This window comes from Polypterus senegalus, chromosome 8, assembly GCF_016835505.1.
Source record: "Polypterus senegalus isolate Bchr_013 chromosome 8, ASM1683550v1, whole genome shotgun sequence".
Taxonomy (NCBI): Eukaryota; Metazoa; Chordata; class Cladistia; order Polypteriformes; family Polypteridae; genus Polypterus; species Polypterus senegalus.
Window position 1 is genome coordinate 18191871 of NC_053161.1, and position 19385 is coordinate 18211255.

General features: G+C 37.2%; 1 protein-coding gene across 2 annotated transcripts in view; it reads left to right on the plus strand.

Annotated features, from left to right (window-relative positions):
- Positions 1 to 19385, plus strand: part of ppm1h (protein phosphatase, Mg2+/Mn2+ dependent, 1H) — a 293957-nt gene that overhangs the window by 150453 nt on the left and 124119 nt on the right. For both annotated transcript variants that reach the window (XM_039760843.1, XM_039760844.1), the window contains exon 3: positions 1332 to 1673. In XM_039760843.1, the coding sequence (XP_039616777.1) occupies positions 1332 to 1673 (342 nt within the window). The remainder of the gene's footprint in view (positions 1 to 1331; positions 1674 to 19385) is intronic.

The following is a 19385-nucleotide window of genomic DNA, read 5'->3' on the forward strand; positions in this document are numbered from 1 at the left end:
CCGTTTATGAGGATCTTTCTTATGTACTTCCTCCAACAAAACATGAGATAAAGGAATACTCCACCCAAAAATGTATTTTGTTATGTGTTACTTACTCCATGTACTTTGTAGAAGGTGATTTAAAAATATTTTTAAGCCCAGCTTATGAGACAAATTTTAATATAGATCAGTGTATACAGTACATAACCACAACTTATGTGTGAAGCTGATAAAGTAGCTGCTCTGAAAACAAAGTTGATAAAAATGAAAAAACGCTTCAAAGTTTCTTAATTATATTGCATTATACAGTAGAATACCCAGAGAGGAGCATCACAATCAGTTGACCATGGACTTTTTGATTTTGACCTGCAATATAATCATAATGCATATTGGCCCTAAAGGTTTGCTTTCATTGCAGTCTTCTCTGTTGCCATATAGACTTGGCTTGATATGTTCATACTTCACTATTACTTATTCATTTCAGTACTTCAGGTACAAGTAAACGCATGACTTAAGTTAAAATTTATTATTGTGTGTACACAGCACAATGACATTTTTACTTATACACCTCCCACAAACTAGCAATAGTAGTAACATTACCATTAGATAATCTATACAAATGACTTACAACATTAGACATTTATAAAACACACTCATGCAGGAGTGTCTGTTAAGCAGCCTCATGGCCGATTAATAGAATCTGTCTCTGAATCTTGAGATTACTAAGATCTTCTTTAAAAAAACTGAATGTATACTGTATGTGTATGTAATGTATATAACCTTTGATTATTGCTCAGTGTGGCATCATGGTGGCCCAGAGGCTGTAAGGCTACTGCAGTAAAGCTGGAGGTTACCCCAGCAGCACTGGGCTTGTAGCAGCCTAGATAGAGTGATGGTTCATTGTGGGACACAATCACACAAACACCCACACTCACCATTGAGGAGTTACTAGGGAATCAATCAGTCAGTCGTCTGTAGGATGCATGTGGAAAACTGAAGTGCCTGTTGAAATGTCTAATTGTTTTAAACAACATTTGTTTTCCAGACTACCGACTTAATTTGGATTCTTTGTTTCTATTCCTTTATTGCAGTTCAGATTTTTTAAGTGAAACATTGTGCTTATATTATATGTAGCAAGTTGATTCCAACACCATGTGTCCTCATTATCTTACCTTTTATTTTTCATTAAAAAGAAAAAAAACCTAAAATGCAGTTAAAAATGTAACTTGGAAATCATGTACAGTTCTGTATACTGAATACACTGAATTAGAAAAATAACTGACCATAATTTGCATGTCTATTGTGAACTTTGCAATTAAACCCATTTGTATTGGTTTTGTTTCTACCTGCAGGATTCAGATGGACTTACTTTTCATTACTGGGCCCTTTTCGATGGACATGCTGGATCAGGGGCAGCTGTTGTGGCCTCCAAACTCTTACATCATCATATAGTTGAACAGCTTCAGGATATTTTAGATATTTTAAAAAACCCAGCTGTGCTTCCTCCCACCTGCCTCGGAGAAGATGCTGACAACACCCCAAATTCACGAACACTTACGAGGGCTGCCTCCCTGCGGGGAGCTGCTGGCGCTCCTGGTTCTCCAAGCACTCCTCCAACCCGCTTTTTCACAGAAAAGAAAATCCAGCATGAAAGCTTAGTTTCTGGTGCCATTGAGAATGCTTTTCAAAAAATGGTAGGTGTTTTACCTTCCGTATATGTGTATATGTGACAACACATTTTAAAACATTCGATCAATAAGTAGGAGCATACCAGGGTGGTAAACACAAGGAACCTGTGAAAGTACAAATAGACAAAATTTAAAACAAACCTGTACATGCCACACTAGGTCTTAAGGTTTTGAGTCCTTGTCCAGCTATTTGCCAGTGTTGCTATTTTCCAAGTACCACCTCACGTTCTGGTCAGCAATGAGCCTTCAGCCTAGCTTTTCGTATGACTTTACCTTAGTATTTTAATACTATAGAATGTTTTGGGAAGACTGCATGGTTTTTTTGCCTTAGAACCCCTAGAGGTATATTTTATTTAGCACCAATGTCAGCTGAAGCCTCTCCTCTGCAGCCGTTTGAGCATAATGTTTATTTTTAAATAAAACATTGATTTTCATCAATATAACCATTCGACTTTTTAAACTCAATTGTAGATTGTCTGTTGATATCTGTAAAGCACTTTCAGCTTCACTTCTGAATGAAATTTGCTATATAAATTAATGTTGCTGCTGTTTAACTCCTCCATATTAAGACAGTTGTAAATCCTATCATGGGTTCACTTCCATAGCCATGTAAACTCTTCAGGGGTCATTAGTGGCCTTTATTTGGAATGGGATACCAGACTAGACCTTTCCCTAGAGGTTACTGGTATCCTGGCAAGTTAAAGTGGGGTTTCAAGACAGTTGTGATGCTGCCAGTCCTGTTAGAGGAAAAACAAAGGACTATTCCATCACTCTCAGATTGGATCTTGCCAACTAAAGGGTTGAGATATTATGGCTGGCTTCCTATCTGTCTTTTTAAGCCTCACTTTTCAAAAGACATTATCTTTCCTTATTCTGAGTTGACTCCTAGTGGCTCCTGCCTTTTCACATTCATAAACAGAGATGTCATTTTGTTTCCAACATGGGTGGTTTTAATCTTATTTGTTCTTTCTCTGTCTTGTGCCTCTTGGGAACCAGTTAGCTCTCCACAGAGTTCAAATTTTGCCTGAGAAACCATAAGTGCCACATTGTACATTTTCTATGTGTCTTTGTGTTTTTTTTTTCTAGAGAACTCTTGATCATATTTAACCAATCATATTTAAAATAATTATATTTTTATTTATTGGATTTTATACTCAAATTGACTTGTTAAAATCATGACATACAAAGTACATGTAAAAATAAAAACTTCGGTGTTTCACAGAAGAAATCAATAATGGGACATTCCATATTCTTTTTTTTCTTGCTTAAGAGGAAATCCCTAAATTGTACGATCTTCTCACGTATCCTTCAGTTTTCTAAGCTGCTCATGCCTATTCAGGGTTGTGGGAAGCCAGAGACTATTCCAGAAGCAAAACACACAAATCAATCCTTCCAGCCCATTTCCGCTCTCACTCATGTTGGGACCATTTAGATTCAACCAGTCTAAACAGCATGTATTTGGAAGATGGAAGGAAACCCTGAGTGCCAACAGAACATCACAGTGTCTAGACTCTAAAACTGTGAGGGAGTTTACTTAATCACTGTGCCACTGTGCTATACCCAGCATGTGCAATACATTTAAATATTCAATTCATGCCATTCACTTACTTAATGTCAAGCTTTGAAATTCCTGTGAACCACTCCAGACCCCAAAGGTGGCTGATGAGCAATACAAATAAACTGGTTTATCAGTCATGTTTGAGTAAAGTGTAAAATTACACCCAAATGCTGTTAATTGGAACAGCAGAAAATGCCTTCTCAGTGTCCAACTCTGGTTTCCTGCCCAAAGGGAAAGACTTTAAAAGGGACCCTTAGAATGAAAAGATGGAATGATTCTGTCATCATATTCGACAGACCAGCACAGAATTTACTGTAGAATGCCCAGGGTGGGGGTTTTTGGCCAGTTGACCGTGGTCTCTAGGACTATTACCGTGTCTGACTTTATCTTTTGACTTTGATGTAATTCACCGTAGACCCTCCAAAGATTTATTTTTTCAAGGGAGGTTGCAGACTGAAGGTTGTATTTTCTTCACCTCCATAGTCAAATGGCCATAGATCAATGATAATAAAGGACTGATATTATTAGACTCCGGTTATGTTAATCAGTGTGGAACCACTTGTATTCCTGTGTGTTTAAACAAATCTGTATCTTTATAAGTATGCATTATTCAGTTTGAAATGTATAGATGGCTTGAAAATGAGCTGGTGATGTTATTTGCTATTTGACATTCCTATTGCTAGGCACTTTCTTATATTATCCTTTGCTATATTACTCTTTTTGCAGAGTATAAGCTCCTTTGCATTATTCTCCATGCAATGTGATTGTAAATTAAACCAGCTAACATAGTAACATCGTATCTTTTGTAACCTGAAGCGCTTATTGAAAATCCAACAATCCATTTAATATTTCATTTATTTCTCTTTTTTGTTTATTTCACAAAATATCACAAATTGAAACTAATAAATGTAGTATTCTCTGTTTTAATAGTTGCCACCCATCCTTGAATATTTTTTAGAAAACATCATTCTGAACAATAAAAGCCCTCTATTGTATTAAGTGTAATTTTTGTCCTGAAGACTTGTGTAGATCGGTTAAATTAACCAAATTCATTTTTTCACAGTAAATTTGCCGGACTCACCGGTGACCTTGTAGTAGAATGTTTCCATTAAAATTTGCTGTGTGGTCAGCTTAAGTGATTTTTTTTCCCAGCGCCCCATGATACTTTACAAGGCCAGTGTGATATCACAGAGCTGTAGAAGCCTTGTTGGATGGTGATGTCACAACCCCATCTGTGCTAAATGCCCAATATGTGTTGCACATGCGCAGAACTTTCAGATTTGCTTACTGTAATCATAATCCACCTAAGACTTCACAGCGCTGCTTGATCAGGTTTGCATATTTACAGCATATATATATTTCATTCATGTCATTAACTTATGATGTTTTTGCACCCTGCATTCATTTAAAAAAATACTTGCAGTATTTTCATTTGAGGAGTACATTTGCTGACCATAATAAGAATATTTTAAAAATGCTTAATTACTTTTCATAGATTTATTGTGCATTGCGTCTTCACTGCTGGATTTAGCATGTCATGCAGATCAGGTAGTGACAGGGGCACTCCCCCGTGTATATAACATTGATCCCATGTGTCACAGGCTCTGTGGGTGTTAACCACAGTAGTAGGAGCTCAGGAGATGCACAGAGAGATAAAGGACTCAGAGTATAATTTTATCTCAGGGAAACATAGTGAAGCAGTGGGTAGCACTGCTGCCTCATAGCTCAGGTCACACTTTTTGCGATAATAATTGGTTGAGCATAGTTGGCAGATGCTTCCCTCATTCCCATTGACACTTAAAAAACCATTGTAATCCACTCAAAACTACCTGGAGAAAGTGCTCCCCTCGGTAATATCACAAGACCAAACTGGATTTATTAGGGGCCGACACTTATCTTCAAATCTTCGATGCCTGTTTAATGTAATATACTCACCAATTAAATCAAACACCCCAGAAATATTATTATCATTGGAATGCAGAAAAGCATTCGACATGATTGAATGGAAATACCTTTTTACTATATTGGAGAAGTTTGGGTTTGGCCCGAACATTTGTGCATGGATTAAATTACTGTATACTAACCCAGAAGCTTCAGTTTGCATCAATAACATTTGCTCAGACTACTTTAAACTAGAACGTGGCACTAGACAAGGATGCCCCTTGTCACCGCTGCTGTTGCGATTGCCATTGAACCACTGGCAATACATTGTCGAAATACTGATCAGATAAAGGGGATTAGCAGAGAAGGACTGGAACAGAAAATCTCATTATATGCAGATGACATGGTACTGTATATATCGGACCCAGAAAATTCTGTGCCTGCAGTCTTAGCAGCACTCACAGAATTTCAAAAGATCTCTGGTCTCAGAATTAATCTGAATAAAAATGTACTCTTTCCAGTGAATTCTCAAGCATATAATATTAGATTAGACACCCTACCTTTTATCATTGCAGAACAGTTTAAATACCTCGGGTAAACATCACAAGTAAACATAAAGCTCTTTATCAACAAAAAATTAAACAAGACTTGCATAGATGGTCAACTCTTCATCTCACTCTAGCTGGAAGAATTAACACTGTTAAGATGAATATTCTTCCTAAGCTCCTTTTTTTATTTCAAAACATCCCAATATACATTAATAAATCATTCTTTAAGCAATTAGATTCAACAATAACCTCATTTATTTGGAATTCAAAACATCCACGCATCAAAAGAGCGACCCTACAAAGACAAAAGGCAGAAGGCGGCATGGCTCTACCTAACTTCCAGTTTTATTACTGGGCAAATATACAGTCGATAAGAACCTGGACACAAATAGAAGAACATACACAGGCTTGGACCGCAATAGAAGTAAAATCCTGCAGTACTTCTTTGTATTCCTTGCTCTGTGCTCCAATAAACACACGTTATCGGCAATACACTAATAACCCAATTGTGCTCCACTCACTTAGAACCAATGTAGAAAGCATTTTAAGACAGAGAAGCTTCTATCTGTGGCACCTCTGCAAGAGAACCACCTCTTTCAACCTTCACAAACATTTGCAGTTTTAATATCTGGAAAAATTTGGAATTAACTTGCTTAGAGATCTTTATATAGACAACGCCTTTGCATCCTATGAACAATTACATTCCAAATTTAACATTCCAGCTACACATTTCTTTCACTATCTTCAAATCAGGAACTTTGTTAAACAGAACCTTCCAGATTTTCCTCATCTTGCACCCTCATCCACGCTGGAAAAAATATTGCTCAATCTCAAGGAATTAGACTCCATCTCTACAATATATAAAATCATTTTACAATCCCTTCCTTTCAAAGATCCAAGAGGACACTGGGAAAAAGATCTCTCAATTAATATATCAGAAAAGGAGTGGAAAGTAGCAATGCAGAGAATTCACTCAAGCTCCATATGCAAAGCATACAATTATACAACTCAAAATTATATATCGAGCACATCTGTCTCGACTAAAACTCTCCAAAATGTTTCCAGGACATGATCCAACCTGCGAACGTTGCAACCAAGCCCCAGCCTCACTGGGTCACATGTTCTGGGCCTGCACCAAATTAACATTATTCTGGACAAAAATTTTAATTACCTTCAGACAGCCTTGGACTCACAATCCCTCCTAACCCATTAACAGCTGTGTTTGGGGTTCTTCCAGAGGGTCTTAAAGTGGAGAAAGACAAACAAATTGTGATTGCATTTACTACACTCTTGGCACGCAGACTTATTCTGATAAACTGGAAGAACCCAAACTCTCCTCTTTTAAGTCAGTGGGAAACTGATGTGTTATACTATTTGAAATTGGAAAAAATCAAATACTCAGTTAGAGGATCAGTACAGACTTTTTCAAAACATGGCAGGATCTAATCAGTAATATTTTAAAATAAGTTTATAAAGCACAGAGAATTTATTAATTTAGGTATGTTTACAAGCCTTAAACTTTACGCCGTTTGGCTTGCTCTCTCTCTCAGGGGTGGGGATTGATCTGTTCTTAACTCAATTCTTCTTTTTGTAAAAACTTGATTGCTTTGTATGGATTGTAATAAAATTAATAAAATAAAAAAAAAAACTACCTAAATTTCTCCTTCCCTACTGACTTCACCAAGTTCAATAAAATTCTCTAATTTTCTGTATTTCACCAAATGCAATGCAAAGGAAATTCAGGGTGGTTTGTTCACCACTACTAAAGACAATAACATAATTAAGAACTGTATAGCAAGGCTAACTTGTATTTGGTGCTTAGCACCAGATAAGCACCATATTAACTTTCCTTTTCCTATACAAAATTTAAATGTGGGCATGGAGCATAAAATAGGAATATTCACACAGTAGCTGTGCACCGACTACAAAACTGACCAGTGTGCTAAGCCAATGACCTATGGACTGTCACTAAATCAGAAAGCAAGGAAACTGATATTAGGAGAATGGCATTTATAACAAAGAGACATGTTTGTGCCCTGAGAAAATGACAAAGTACCTCTTTTCTGTTGAAACACAATAGTGACACAAGCATGTGTTATGAATAGCAAATTCTACTAGCAATGGCCTGTAAATCATTTTGATGCCTACAGGTCAGATTTGATGAGAGCTTAACCGCACAGAGTTTCATTCATGAAAGATATGCTATTACATTCTTGTCCTATCTGCTTCTTCACACACCACTCAAAGAAAGAAAAACTTGCATAACCTCATTAATAGAATCATAAAGGTCTTTCCACCAATACAACGCCTTGTTTCTATGATACCCAGTGACCACAATTTCAATGTATAGTTAAATGGATGAAAATATACTATATTGTTGTAGAAACAACAACAGTATCTTTATTGTGGACATTACCAATATGAGAAATGTAGCAACAAGGTTGTTTTGAGCAGACCCGCTATAGCCATAATTACATCTTGATTCTTAGGGGCAGGTCTGTTTGCATGAAAGAATAATAGATCTTTGCCCTAAGGAATACTTTTGTATGTTGTGCAACCAATGTTGATTTCAGGTTAAACTTGTAAGAAACAGAACTTTACTCATCCTGTAAAGTTGTACAAGAAATTTCTAGCGGCACGGATGCACACTAGGTTTCCAGCTTTACTACAAAGGTTTAAACAAGTTTCAAGAATAAAGAACAAGTATTTAAACAACAAAAATAATGAGCTACATATGCTGAAATTGTGAGGATGGTTTGGCTAAGGTGCCTTCTCAGTTTTGGAAGAAGGGGAGCTCTTTGGAACTGGCAGAAAGGAAAGGTCATTGCCATTTCTTAGAGGAAAAGCATATGTGTTCCAGTTGCTGTGGGATCACACACCTGTTTCTCTGAGAAAGCATATGCTGATGTATTTTAACACAGACTGTCCAATAGTTAAATCTCAGATCCAAAAAGATCAATGTGGGGTTTGATTTGGCCATGGAGCAATGGAACAAGTTTATGTCCTTGTGCAGATACTTGAGGGGTCAGGAGAATTAACCAGTGCTATCTACGCACGCTTTGTACACTTGATAAAAAACTTATGTGTGCATGCTTTTTGTTATCTTTTTGAAAAATGCAACAGAATTTAGGGTTTCAGCGCTAGCACTCTGTGCCTTTTGGTCCAGAGCAATAGTTCTGTTTGCGTACTAGGCATTAGGTTAATTTGAGTGTTGAACCCGGCCAAGAGTGCATCTTGTCACCCTACTGTTTGTGTTTTTTGTCGAGTGGCATAAACTCTGTTGTTTTCATGTTTGGCCTCCTCAGACTGTAATCTCCAGTCTGCAGTTGAGTGTTGCAAATTAGCACCTTTAAATTAGAGGTCACAGTCCCCTCCTAAAAAAAAATGGGGTAGTTTGTTGTTTGTTGCCCTCAGGTAAGGGGAGAGCAGCAGCCCTATACCAAAGACTTTAAGTATCTTGGGATCTTGTTCATGAGTGAGGGTAAAGGTGTTTGTGAGATTTATCAACAAATCAATGCAGTGGTAGGAGTTTTATAGACATTACACTTGGGACTCTTAATTTCTTGTAGGAAAATTTTGATGTACTAGTTAATCTGTACTTCTATCCTCGCCTGTATTCATGAGTTCTGTGTAGTGACTAAGAAAATGAGACTGCATCTACAAGTGGTTAAATTGGTGTTGCTGCATGGGGTTGCTGGACTCACTACTCATGATAAGATGAGGAACTCAGCAGTGCTGGAAGAAGTAGAAGTTGCATCTCCAGATCATGAGATGCCAGTTCAGGTTGTTTTGTCAGGTAGACAGGATGCCCAAGGACCTTTTCATGATAGGTGCACCATGACATTTTCCAGCAGATGCTGTCACCCTAATTTTAACAGGTAAAGTGGAATGAAAATACCATACTTAATCCTGGGCATTGTTGTGGGGAGCCCTGATCAGCATAGCTCAGAGAGTGTTGCCACTGAATTGTGGAGTTTGTAAAGCTCCTCCGACAGCAGTGGAAGATGGTCATGCCAGAGAGATAAGACATTCCACATGCCTACCCAGATGGGCCACCTCAGATAAGAACCCGAGTGCTGCCATACAACAGGCAACACTATCAGCACCAGATCAGTTCCAATCCCTAACAGGCCTGACCCCAGTCGCTCTCCAGCAGTTTTGACTCTTCTGAGGATGATGCTGCTGAGGGCTTTCCCCCATTCCCATTATAGTGTGAGCAGCCTTCCTATGGGTGGCTGCAGCAGAGCTACTCTCACAGAGAGCAGAAGGTAGTCATGTGTCCCGTTTTGAAACCGTGTGAAGTTTTTACAGTACCTGGAGTGCCTGTCCTGTCACCAATCCCCAAGTTTTTTTTTTCCTGCAAGTTGGAAGACCACTTGCAGGACCAGATGCAGTTTAATGTCATTCCCAGGACCCAAGCACCAAACTAAAGACTACAAATATAGTCTAGTGTTAAAAAGCTCCTGTAAGTGCCAAAAAAGGACCAGAAACTTCTCAGCATTAGGCACATTGCAGTGATGCTGAATCAGATAATTCTCTTTTTTCTTCCTAGCATTAGAGAGAGGACATTATGCACTTGACAACTAACACATTCACTTTTAAAAATTCTGTTGTTTTAACTTGAAGCAATAGCAAAAATACTGTACATTCAGTCAAATTGATAGATGAGTCATAAGAAGAGGAGGAAATAAATTTGCATGTGCATTTGTAGAAAGTGTCTCACACATTGTGAAACATTGGAAATTGGGGGCAGCAAACATTAGTCTAATCTGCATATAAGCAGTGCTGAGAAGTGTGTGAACCTGTAGTATTGATTTGGATGTTGAACAAATTGCAGGCAATTAAGTGGATTATTAACGGTGATAATAGATCAACCTTTCAGTAAGAATGGCTGGTTTTATACATAAATTATAAACCCACAAAGAACATGCATTTCCCAGTGTGGGACAAGACGTGTCTCAAAGCTAGAAGAAGATAGAAAAGATTTGGTTCTTATAAGAAGAGAAAATGAGAAGTTGACAGCCCTTGTATGATAGCTTTGAATCACATTTGCTTCATTTCAGTCTCTTACATTATGTTTCTCTGGCTTTTTGAAAGCATTATTTACTGACACACTAGTTAATTAGTTCTGAAAGGTGCCAAAATTATTATACTCTTCTTTATAATTTTAATCATTTTGTTTTCTGATATCATTAAATTAGACTTTACTTTCCAAGACATTTTGGTTAGGTGAATTAGCATTACTAAACTGGTCCTAGTGAGGGTGTGTGTTGGATGTGATGGACTGGCACCCAGTCCAGGAATTGTTCCTGCCTTGTGCCTGATGACTGCTGGCATAACCTCCAGCTTCCCTGTGAACTTACTCTGGATAAATGGATGGAAAGATGAATGACATGGCAGCACAATAATTAGCAATGCTGCCTTCCAACTCCAGAAGACTGGGTTGAGATTTTTGCTTGGTCTCCTAATCTCTGTGGAATTTGCATAGTTTCCTTGGATTTACAAAGGATTATCTTGGGGAACTCTGCTTTTCTATCTACATCCCAAAGATGTGTGTGCTGGTTGATTGGCAACTTTAAATTCTGCTAGAAAAAATGTGAATTTTGTTTTTGAGTGTGTCCTGCTGGTTCATTATTTGGATTTCATTCCTGCCTTGCAGCATATGAGGCTGGCATTGTCTCCTTGTGATCCTAAAATTGGATTCCGAAAATAAGTCGATGATGTACTAAAGTGATATGAGTTGAGTTCAAGACATAAACTTTTCCAAGACATAAATAATCTCATTCATTTTATGAGATTATTTAGAGTAGAGCAATCTAGAAACATTCTTGGACTAGGAGATGGAATACGAAAACAGTACAAACTCATTTGAAGTTATGCTGTTTTACATTTAAATGTAAGGAACAACTAATAGTGCCTGAATTTGTCAGAAACACTGAGTTCTATTATAGCATTTTTTTCATCTTTGGAATTCTTTTTGTTTAAATATGAATATTTTAGCATAATTTCAGTGATATCATGAGGACATTTTGTGTATTTATACTTTCATGAACACAGCCATTTTGTTCATTTGTTTGGTTGGATGGCCACCATTTTGTAGTTTCAATTTCACGGGGCACTGTTATTTTGTGACTGTCTTTACTATTATGCTGCATGAGGCATGAGATGCATATGCTATGTAACCACTGACGTCAAAACACTCATGATATATATTAACTAGCAGAATACCCGCGCTTCGCAGCGGAGAAGTAGTGTGTTAAAGAAATTATGAAAAAGAAAAGCAAACATTTTAAAAATAACGTAAGATGATTGTTAATGTAATTGTTTTGTCATTGATGAGTGTTGTTGTCATATCTATCTATTTATATATATATATATATATATATATATATATATATATATATACAGTGGTGTGAAAAACTATTTGCCCCTTCCTGATTTCTTATTCTTTTGCATGTTTGTCACAGAAAATGTTTATGATCATCAAACACATTTAACCATTAGTCAAATATAACACAAGTAAACACAAAATGCAGTTTTTAAATGATGGTTTTTATTATTTGGGGAGAAAAAAAAATCCAAACCTACATGGCCCTGTGTGAAAAAGTAATTGCCCCCTTGTTAAAAAATAACCTAACTGTGGTGTATCACACCTGAGTTCAATTTCCGTAGCCACCCCAGGCCTGATTACTGCCACACCTGTTTCAATCAAGAAATCACTTCAATAGGAGCTGCCTGACACAGAGAAGTAGACCAAAAGCACCTCAAAAGCTAGACATCATGCCAAGATCCAAAGAAATTCAAGAACAAATGAGAACAGAAGTAATTGAGATCTATCAGTCTGGTAAAGGTTATAAAGCCATTTCTAAAGCTTTGGGACTCCAGCGAACCACAGTGAGAGCCATTATCCCCAAATGGCAAAAACATGGAACAGTGGTGAACCTTCCCAGGAGTGGCCGGCCGACCAAAATTACCCCAAGAGCGCAGAGACGACTCATCCGAGAGGTCACAAAGACCCCAGGACAAGTCTAAAGAACTGCAGGCCTCACTTGCCTCAATTAAGGTCAGTGTTCACGACTCCACCATAAGAAAGAGACTGGGCAAAAACGGCCTGCATGGCAGATTTCCAAGACGCAAACCACTGTTAAGCAAAAATAACATTAGGGCTCGTCTCAATTTTGCTAAGAAACATCTCAATGATTGCCAAGACTTTTGGGAGAATACCTTGTGGACTGATGAGACAAAAGTTGAACTTTTTGGAAGGCAAATGTCCCGTTACATCTGATGTAAAAGGAACACAGCATTTCAGAAAAGAACATCATACCAACAGTAAAATATGGTGGTGGTAGTGTGATGGTCTGGGGTTGTTTTGCTGCTTCAGGACCTGGAAGGCTTGCTGTGATAGATGGAACCATGAATTCTACTGTCTACCAAAAATCCTGAAGGAGAATGTCCGGCCATCTGTTCGTCAACTCAAGCTGAAGTGATCTTGGGTGCTGCAACAGGACAATGACCCAAAACACACCAGCAAATCCACTTCTGAATGGCTGAAGAAAACCAAAATGAAGACTTTGGAGTGGCCTAGTCAAAGTCCTGACCTGAATCCAATTGAGATGCTATGGCATGACCTTAAAAAGGCGGTTCATGCTAGAAAACCCTCAAATAAAGCTGAATTACAACAATTCTGCAAAGATGAGTGGGCCAAAATTCCTCCAGAGCTGTAAAGACTCATTGCAAGTTATCACAAACGCTTGATTGCAGTTATTGCTGCTAAGTGTGGCCCAACCAGTTATTAGGTTCGGGGGCAATTACTTTTTCACACAGGGCCATGTAGGTTTGGATTTTTTTTTCTCCCTAAATATTAAAAACCATCATTTAAAAACTGCATTTTGTGTTTACCCGTGTTATATTTGACTAATGGTTAAATGTGTTTGATGATCAGAAACATTTTGTGTGACAAACATGCAAAAGAATAAGAAATCAGGAAGGGGCAAATATTTTTCACACCACTGTATATATATATATATATAAAATAGCTGCGATTGGCAGCGAGAAGTAAAAAGAAAAGGAAACATTTTAATAATAACGTAACATGATTGACAATGTAATTGTTTTGTAATTGTCATGAGTGTTGCTGGCATATATATATATATATATATATATATATACACACATACATATATATACATATACATATATATACACATACTGTATATATACACACACATATATACATACTGTATATACAACATATACATATCTACATATATACTGTATATACACATATATATACAAATCTACATATATACATCACATATATATATATATTAGGTGGGACTCGATTAAAAAATTAATCCAATTAATTAGAGGCTGTGTAAGAATTAATCTTGATTAATCGTATGTAATCGCTTACGTAAATTTGCCCCAAATCGCAAATGTTTTTTTTTATTTAAAACGGTTTTAGTGGGCTTACAGAATCAAATAATAGACATGGACATGAATATTGTAAACTGAAGCTGTTTTAATTTCTGAAAAAAAGCTTTTAAACTGCATTTGAATTCAAAACAGAAACAAAAATATCATCCCTGGTTAAAATTGGGCAGACTTAAAAATAAAGTGGTAGTTTAAGTACTTTAAGTACATTTTCAGAATAGTATTGTCTTTAAATAATAATAACCAAAATTTCACCATAAAGTGCAGTTTTTCTTCTTAAAAAAATAAGTCAGAAACATAAAAGGTAATTTGACCAGCTTACTCTTTAAACTCTGAGTAACATTAGCCAAAATTATTTTGTACATTAGGCTAAAACAGTGTGATCATTGAACATTTTGTAATTAGATGTATTTAGAATTACTAACGGTCACGGAAGTCCAATGATCCCCAGTAAGAGCCACAAAGTCCGCTTTCTGTAATGCATCTAATTTTGCTTGCTTTTCAGTGTGCACAAAACCATGCTTTTATCAAGGCTTCTCGGGAAGTCGAAATGATCAGTCGTAGGAACGCGCTTTATTCCGACTCTAACATTTTTGTAGCTGTGATGTGTGCATCAGTGTAATGGATGTACCAGGAAATCATGCATTGACAAAAGTTCCCGCTTGCTTGGAATTGAAAGTGTGATTAAATGCGTTATTTTTAACGCTGCTATGGAGTACATGCATCGAAGCTTCTCAACTGTGCTTGTGCTAAGAAAGGGAAAATTTTAAAAATAACGTAACATGATTCTGCTAACCTAATATTTTTTCATACGCCCCAAACCAAGGAGATGGGAAGGTAAAATGAATCGGTAGCGCTACATAGTCAGTACATCCCTCTCGGAATCGAACCTCGAATGTCGGCGTTAGAGGCGAAGACTCTACAATTGCGCCACCGCTTGTAGATCGGGCTATAGATATACATTTATATATATACCCGTGTATCGCAGTGGAGAAGTAGAAGTTATGAAAAAGAAAAGGGAACATTTTAAAAATAACGTAACATGATTGTCAATATACAGTAATTGTTTTGTGAGTGTTATTGAATGTTGCTGTCATCAAGGATTTGATTATCATTATTTCTTTCAATCAGGCTCGTATTTGTACGATGTGTTCAAGTTACATTCCGTGTTTGTCAATCGCTGTAAAGATAAGAGGTTTCATTCATCGATTAGTTCCTTACTGCATCAATAAACAGCTCGTCTTCCTTTTTATCTGTGATGTGACAAACTGCATGCACGGGTTTTTTTACGCTGTCTTCCTTTAGCGGGACATTGACTTTTTCCACCGTGTGCTTTGTTTCCACAGTAGCTGCATTTATGAATATGCTTATCAGACGCTTCATATTTTTTGCTGCCTTTTCAATTGTGTAATTCGGTTTTGTTCAGCTCTTTGGAACTGTTGCTTTTATCTGTGCACTGCATCAGTTCACGTGAGCCACTCGGTGTACTTGCATCGAAGGTTCCCAGCTGTGCTGGTGCCATCTCGTGCTATGTCCATAGCTTTATTTAATGTTACCTTAGTCCTGGCACTTAAAACTTTCTCTGGCAGTTTCGCTGAGTTTGTGTCAAACACCACCCTGACCATCTCATCTTCCTCTCCATAAGCACAGTCCTTCACCCGTGAATATTTACCCGTGGCAGTTTGCTATTGGATTGCCGCTGACGGATGGCCTTATATGGGCAGGCACTAAATTACAAACGCCAGCGGCAGCCTGTCTATGAACTTAATTTAAAGTGTAGGTTTACATCGTGCTTTGTTTCCGAAGTAGCAGAACTCACTTCTTATTGTTTCGCTGCCTTCTCAATTATATAATGCATGTTTTCTTGAGCGCTTTTTTGAGGTCTTCCTGGTTTTCTATGTACTGCGTGATTACGTGGGAGGCGTGATGATGTCACACGAAACTCCCCCACGGCGTTGAAGCTCATCTCCATTACAGTAAATGGAGAAAAACTGCTTCCAGTTATGACCATTACGCGTAGAATTTCGATATAAAACCTGCCCAACTTTTGTAAGGAAGCTGTAAGGAATCAACCTGCCAAATTTCAGCCTTCCACCCACACGGGAAGTTGGAGAATTAGTGATGAGTGAGTGAGTGAGTGAGTGAGTGAGTCAGTGAGTGAGTGAGTGAGGGCTTTGCCTTTTATTAGTATAGATTAAAGAAAAGACCTTTGTGAAAGATTCAAATTAAACAAAGTAAAATATTTTGGAAAGGGTTCGAGTTTTGATCTTTATTTCTTTTTAATTTTATTTTCGGTTTAGAACTTTATAATTTGGTGAATCATGTAACAACTACATTGTTTCCAACTCATTAACAACCAGACAGTTCTCCTCTTTTTCAGTCAATAGAAATAAATTAATCTCTGCCACTTGTTCAGATATGAATCCTCTGTCCCGTTGGGCCTTACAGACGTCTTAGACATATAGTACTACAAGAATACCTTCAATACTAAGATCCCTATATCAGTAGACTCTTTAAACAGTCTTAGAAAAACAACAATCCGTCCAGTATTTGAACTCAGTCTGTTTTTAGAGTCATAATGAGCAGCAGCTCATCCTGACAGCATTGGGTGCAAGGCAAGAACTAGCTTTGGTTGCCAGAACACACTCACAAAAATGGCCACATTCTCTCCATATTCCATATCCCTTAGAACTGACAATTAACCTAATACACATATCTTTGGGATGTGTAAGGGAAACTGGAATAACAGTAGAAAACCTCACCACACAGACAACTATAAAGCACTGAGAGCAGTCACACAGTAGCTCTAGCCTCCACACACCAACATGCTGTCCACTTAGAAGACCAGTTTATTATTAATACTATTCTGTGTACACATTTAATGGGAATACATTTTGTTTATTTAAAATAATGTGTATGGGATGTTTCCTTTTATAGTGAGGAAAACAGTTCACTCTAACCTCTTGATTTTGGTACTTTTTATTTAAAACCTACTTGTGCTATCTGGTAAATATTCTACATATATATATAAAGTAAGATGCATATTTATTCCCTGATGGAAAGCTCACCAGTCAATCCAAAAAGAACATACATCTAAATCCAAATCTTTAAAAATGACAGCAAATTCTGTACATGAAGATTTGTAATTACAGATTTGCTAAGATTAAACACATTTCTAAACATAAGAAATACTTATCGAAATTTCATTTATGGATTTTGTCAGGGAAAAAAAATCTTCATCCCAGATTCTTCTTAATGATCTGTGGTTCATTTTGATAGTAGTATTCAAAACCTGTCAGCAAGTACATGAGAAATTTGTTTAGCTAAAATATCAAAGGAGAATATTATGCAAGACGATAATCCTGCGCTGCAGTCACAGATATGCAAACAATTCTTTGTGTAGACAATATTTTTATAGTTATGAATAAACAACAGCATTCTTAGCATATAGTTGATAGCATGCAAGTCTTAGGTAGGCACATTTTCTTTAAAGGTAAAGTAGGATGAGCTAATCATTAATAACTGAAAATGTTTATAGTGCATTCTAGACAAGGGCCAGCATACTTTAACCAAAAGCCATTGTAAAGCAGTCTGTTAAATGGAAATCTTATGGAACCCTTTAAACAATAAGCTCAACACAGCTGCTAGAACAGCATTTCAAGAACTTTTTTTTTCTTGTGACCCAGTCTTGTCCTTCACAGCATGACGTTTGGATTCTGAATGAAACTGGAATACCAGGACAAAACTCAAACAGGCACTATGCAAACTTCAGTGCCAATGTTTCAGAAGATTAGGCAAAATTCCTGAAACTATTAAATGTGCTACCTCTTTGTGAAAAATTAATTAATTGAATTTATGAAGCCAAATATGTTCTGTTTTAACACTATTCATTTCTATCTTAGTAGGCACCAGCATATCTTAATGTCATGTGGATAGCAGTACTGGAGTTGGTTGGGCAGTAGCATTACTTCACTTAGCAGCATCATTATAATGCAAATTTAGCAACACCTTTAGCTTTATTCTATTTTTTTTTTTTTTTTTTTGGAAAACTAGAACATTACAGTGGCATTCTTCTGATCGTTACTCTGTTAACATTTTGCATTCTTCAAAACAACTTCCAGAAAGATCACTATCAGTGGAGATTCCTGCAGCGAGTAGTTTTAAAAAAAAAAAAAAAAGGATACATTTTTTTAGCCAGAAAATTGCCAGGGACCCAGCTGCTGCTGCTGAAGAAGTAACAAAATTAGTTTTGATCTGTTTTGATCTGTTATGGCAGCTATATACACAAACTAAAGGAAATAAGGCTATTGAACACAATGTGCATTAACTTGAATTAGAAAAAAAAAAATCTTGTAGTGTAGGTAAGGTTTTGTTTTATAATCCACAAAGTGATCTCTCACCTGTTCTCATCAGAGCATAAAATCAATCAGGATATCTCAGTAACATGATGTCTGAATGTTTATAAAGATTCTGACAGAAAGGATAAAGTAAAATTGCACAACTTTTTTCTCATGTTACATTCCTTGTGGTGGTAACAATATTATCTTTTTCAGAATCCTTAGGTCTGTGGTGGGCTGGCACCTTGCCTGGGGTTTGTTTCCTGCCTTGTACTCTGTGTTGGCTGGGATTGGCTCCAGCAGACCCCCTGTGACCCTGTAGTTAGGATATAGTGGGTTGGGTTGGATAATGGATAGATGGAGAATCCTTATGTTTCAAAATTAATATCCCAGATACCAGTGATTGACTTTTATGTGTTCTTTGTTCTCTTGCTGACTAACACTGTGTTATTTTTTCCGATGCAGGGCATGTTATTTATTATACACTTTATTCAGATTACTTGTGTTAAGAGACAGGTCAAGATAGCATACTTAAGGTCAGGGAAGAAGTTAGTGTACAAATATTGAGACTCAGGATGTAGGAGTACCAGTCCATTGCAGGACACATTCACAAACACACCCACGCTCACTGAGATGAGTGGTAAATCAACACATGTGCTCGCTTTGCTCTCCCACCCCTGGGTTTGGTTTACCGGATATACAATTTAAAGAGATTGTTATTTTCATGTGAATTGTTACATATGCATTATTTTCACTTTCACTTTAAAACTTCTGTAAAAACAATACTTGTCCTTTATTTCCGGCCCTGGGCGTAGTTAAATCTTTCTTGCAGGACATATAATGCTGCTCGTGTTGTGAAGGTAGGGGCGGCTGAATGCACGCTAAGGAGATGCCATCGGATCAGCTGCTGGCTTGTTGCTGCTGGTGAGCTGCATTTTCTGCTTTTCACGCTTTGCGTCAA